Raw genomic sequence first — 4,468 nt, forward strand, 5'->3', positions numbered from 1 at the left:
TGGAAACTCGACGTGGTCGCACCAAAAATCCATAAGAAAATGTGGATTCACCTAGAAGCGAAAGTAGCGGTAAAAGGCCGAGAGTTGATGGAAGCGACTCAATGCCTGAGACACCTACCAGTGGTAAAGGAGGTGATGTGGACCCACAACCCTATGGTGTTAAGAAAGTGAAGTCTAAGCTCAAAGGGGGTGTCTAGTCAAACAATTGCATGTTTTAATTCATTTGATGAAAGACATCGGATCTATTCAGAGGGTAGGAGCACAGATGTTGAAAGAGAAGATAAAAGGTCAGAAGTTCAAACAAGGAAGGTTGCTGCAAAGGAACAAAAAATAGCGCTGCAAAACAGGATGATGAAAGTGCAAGAGTGGATTTGCTGCAAGCATTATATGCAAAGGAAAATCGAACACCATTTGAGGATGGTATGATTGAGACACTAACAACATTGTTGACTAATAATGCAATTTTTTAAATTATGTTTATGTTTAAGTTAAGTTTATGTTTAAGTGTAGTTCATGTCTGAGTTTAAGTCTAAGTTTATGTTTACGTTTAAGTTTGAATTTTAGTTCATGTTTGAGTTTAGTTTATGCTTAGTTTAGTTTAAGTTTACATTCCAATTTATTTTATGTTAAAGTTCAAATTTTAGTTTATGTTTATGTAGAAGTTTATGTAAAAGTTAACATTTGTATATTTAAGTTCAATTAATAAAAAAAAGTTTAAAAAAGTACTTGTGTAAACTTTAGGAAAAATTCACATAAATAACCCCAACTATGGCCGGTCTGCAAATATAAATCCCAAGTTCCCAACTAATGATTATTCTGGTATAATCTAGATTATTATGTCTTATCCACAATATTAGTCCCTAAACCTGATTAACTTGTTATAACCGGTGATTATGAACTAAGTTACCTGCTTGCCATCAATTAGGTAATCTCCCCCATTTAAAGCAGTTGAAACTATTTGAAAGAAAGAAAAAACCAGTTGCGAAAAATTAGAGAAGGAAGAAAGAAGATGACAAGTAATTCTTCCTCAGTTGGATTACAATGCTATCATCGTCTTCATGCTGTTGTGAAGGTTGTGAAGCAAGGAGAAAACGTTGGGACATGATATTGGGGATGCCCTAAATTTTCACCGGTTAGTTTTTTATATTTCCTTTATTTTATTGTAATTGATTTGATTATTTTTGGGTTTTATATCTTTAAATTTATTTATTTTGCAGTGTAAATTTTTTGAATGGTACCTTGATGATGTGAATATGGTTGATGATGGAACAAGTAATGGTAGAGGAAGTAGCGAAATTGAAGCAGAAAATATCAAATTATAGGAGAAGGTAGCGAAATTGAAGAAGAAGAGTGAAATGTTGAAAGTGGAACTAATTGAAACAAGGTTCAAGAATGCATCAATGGTGAAGAAATTGGTTTACGCCCTAATTTTGTCTTGGGTTGTTTTGGCTTGTATGTTTTGTGGGAATTAACGATGGGTTCAATTTGTCTGCACTCTTTTGTTGGTAATTCTGGTCATTTAGGAAGTGAATTTTGTTAGACAAAGATATTAGGAAGGAAAAGTAGGTGTATGTATTGGCACAATGAAGTGTATTATTCATTCAATGGAGTAAATAAAAGCCTCAGTTATTTCTAATCTTTGCAACTGTTGTTTTTTGCAATCTTACACTTTAGCATAATTTTCAATGAAATTGTGCGTATTATACAACACTTGCAATTATAACCAAAGTAAGAGGAATCAAAATGAATCTATTAATCTGAAATAAACCAACAAAATTGAGCCAACAATAGTAATGTTATTTGATAAGCAAAAGTAAACCCCAAAAAAGGTTGACTCAACACATCAGACCTAAGTAATCCAAGGTTCAATTACAAACTCGACAAGAGTAAACCAAGATGAAGGCAAATTCAGAGCAAAAGTAAAATTCAGAGGTGGCTAGCAGGTGCATTTGTTGCTGATGTACTTGCTTGAGAAGACAGTTGGCTGGCTTGCACTCTACTATTAAAAGTAGTTGGATTACCTTGTTCATCAAAGATCACTCTTCCACCCTTAACACCCCTCTCACCTCTTCCACCTCTAACACCCCTCCCACCTCTGCCACCTCTGCCACATCTGTCACCTCTTCCCCCTCTAACAGCATTGGCCCCCCTCCTACCTCTTCCAACACTACTGTTTTCCCTGTTCCACCTCTGGCACCATCTCCTCTGCTCCCTCTACCCCTTCCCCTTATGATTGTTCTCCCATTTCTCCCTAGTGCAGAAGGTTATGCTGTTTGTTGGTGATGTTGTGCTTGTGATGATTCAACTCCATCATTCCTGGACCCTACTTTTTTGGGTCTTCCCTTAGGTCTCTTAGGTTCTGGCTCAACTACCTTGTCATTGTCAAGACACCTTCTCTTATTATGGTTCTTTGATTTGCACACACTACAACTCATTTCTACACCTTGTTTGGTCAACTTCCCTAGCTTCTTGGGATCTTTAAATGGATTTTTTCTTTTATTCTTCCTTGGTCTTCCAGGACCTATCTTAATAGGAGGAGGGTCCAATGGCAGGTCCACCTTTGGTCAGTGTTTTTCTCCAACACATGGTGGGATTGGGGCTTCATAAATCTTCATGTATGTCTCCTTAGTGTAGCACTTAGGGGTGAAAGTTCGGTGTGCGGTTTGGATTAGGGCCTAATTCAATCCGATCTAAATAAAATTAGGATTTCAATTTTTCAATTCGAATCCAGACCAATCAGGGTTTGAATCTGATCCAATCCAATCCGAAATTTCATACTCTAGATCGGATCCGATCCGGAAATCCGTTTTTTTTTAAATTCTAGTTTTTCGATGAAATAAATTAAGCACAACAACAACCAAGCAGATTTAGAAAATGAGGAATTAAGTGCAATTAGTGTTTTAGGAGAAGGATTGAAGTGCTATGTGTATTGGGCTATGGAGTAGGTTTTTTTTATAATAAAAAATCAGTTAAGCACTTAAACCCAATACAGATACATAATACAAGGCATATTACTATTCGGTTATATTTGATTTTTGAATCCAATTACCCTCAATCCAATCCGATTCAAAAATCCAAATGTTCAAAAAATCTCAATCTGAATCCAATCCGAATCCTATCCAAATTACTAATTCGGACTGGATTGGATTGGATTTTGGATTTTATCCGTAACTTTCACCCCTAGTAGCACTCATGCACATAAGCTTTAGGCTTCTCATGTTTGAAGAAGATAGCAGCACAACCATGGCAATATGGCACACCAGTGATATTCCATTTCTTGCAAGTACAACTCCTTGCTTCAATATCAACTTCCAAAGTGCCTAACTTGTGTGACACCTGGAACAAAATGGTTGTTGATGGCATTATAGAACACTCAACAACTAGTAGTTTCTCCTTGTTCAACTTAGCTTTAATCCTAGGGCACAAAACATCTTTGCTTTTTTCCATTTCTTCCTTATTCTCCACCATTCTTTGCATTAAAGCTGTCCTAATGTCTTTAAGCATGAAGATCAAGTACTTTGTTCTTGCGTTCAGTATATAACCATTGCAAGTCTCTGCCATATTATTCACTATGACATCACACTTAGTATTATTCCTTACAAATGCCTTGCAAAAACACTTTGGGTTATAAGCCTTGAATGATACAACTACACTAGGACTAACCTTTTCCATCTCCTTTAATACATCCTCATATTCCTCCTCATTGTAAGCCTCTACATCATTCCAGAATAATATCTTCATTTCATCTCCCCTAAAGTACCTATGCCAATGAGCAAATACATGTCTTGCACAATGTCTATGTTATGCCTGTGGCAAGACATTGTGCACAACATTCAAAATGGTCTGCAATCCATAGTAACTAACATATTAATATCTAATAAGTAGTTACTAAAACAAAACAAATAGAAGTATAGAAAGTTACCTGAGCTGCATCAGATATAATTGTAATGTCACTGCCATCAGTTCACCAAGCACCTTCTTCAATTCATTGAAAAACCACAACCAAGAGTCATTTATTTCCCCTTCAACCATAGCCCAACACAAAGGATACATTTGGTCTTTTGTATCCCTACCTACAACAGCTAATAATTGCCCTCCTAAAATAGTCTTTAAGAAAAACCCATCAACACAAAGAACCTTCCTACAACCCTGCATCCAACCTTGTTTCACCCCTTCAAAACACACTGTTGACTCTTGAGTTTTGAAGATGACCTAACCACAAAAGACATAATATATTTTATTTATGTTGTTGCAAGGTGATTCATGATTGAGCAAAGAGAATATTTTGATTGAAGATTAAAACGGAGAATTAATCAAGATCGAAGTAAAAATGTTCGAGAGATGAAGAATCAAGCATGGAATGAAGATTAGAATACATTAGGGTATTTATTATCTTCATGTTAAGGTTGAGTAAAAGCTTAATTAAGTTCGTGGTGAATTCTCAAAGGAACTTGGTTCTGTTCCCATG

At 36.0% G+C, this 4,468-nt stretch overlaps 1 protein-coding gene across 1 annotated transcript; it reads right to left on the bottom strand.

The window, feature by feature from the left end:
• Positions 1–3,180: 3,180 nt before the first annotated feature.
• Positions 3,181–4,155, bottom strand: LOC104898983 (uncharacterized). Its single transcript, XM_010686121.1, has 2 exons — positions 3,923–4,155; positions 3,181–3,760 (listed from the first exon to the last, which is right to left on the bottom strand). The coding sequence occupies exons 1-2, from the start codon at positions 4,153–4,155 to the stop codon at positions 3,181–3,183; spliced, it is 813 nt and encodes a 270-aa protein (XP_010684423.1).
• Between the last annotated feature and the right edge of the window lie 313 nt (positions 4,156–4,468).

Source organism: Beta vulgaris, chromosome 7 (genome assembly GCF_026745355.1).
Source record: "Beta vulgaris subsp. vulgaris cultivar EL10 chromosome 7, EL10.2, whole genome shotgun sequence".
NCBI lineage: Eukaryota > Viridiplantae > Streptophyta > Magnoliopsida > Caryophyllales > Amaranthaceae > Beta > Beta vulgaris.

Excerpts from the sequence above, each read along its gene's own strand:
- LOC104898983 (XM_010686121.1), bottom strand. The coding sequence starts at position 4,155 with ATGCAGGGTTGTAGGAAGGTTCTTTGTGTTGATGGGTTTTTCTTAAAG. Across the intron at positions 3,761-3,922 it reads TTATATCTGATGCAGCTCAG|GTACTTTAGGGGAGATGAAA; the intron begins GTAACTTTCTAT and ends TCATTGGCATAG.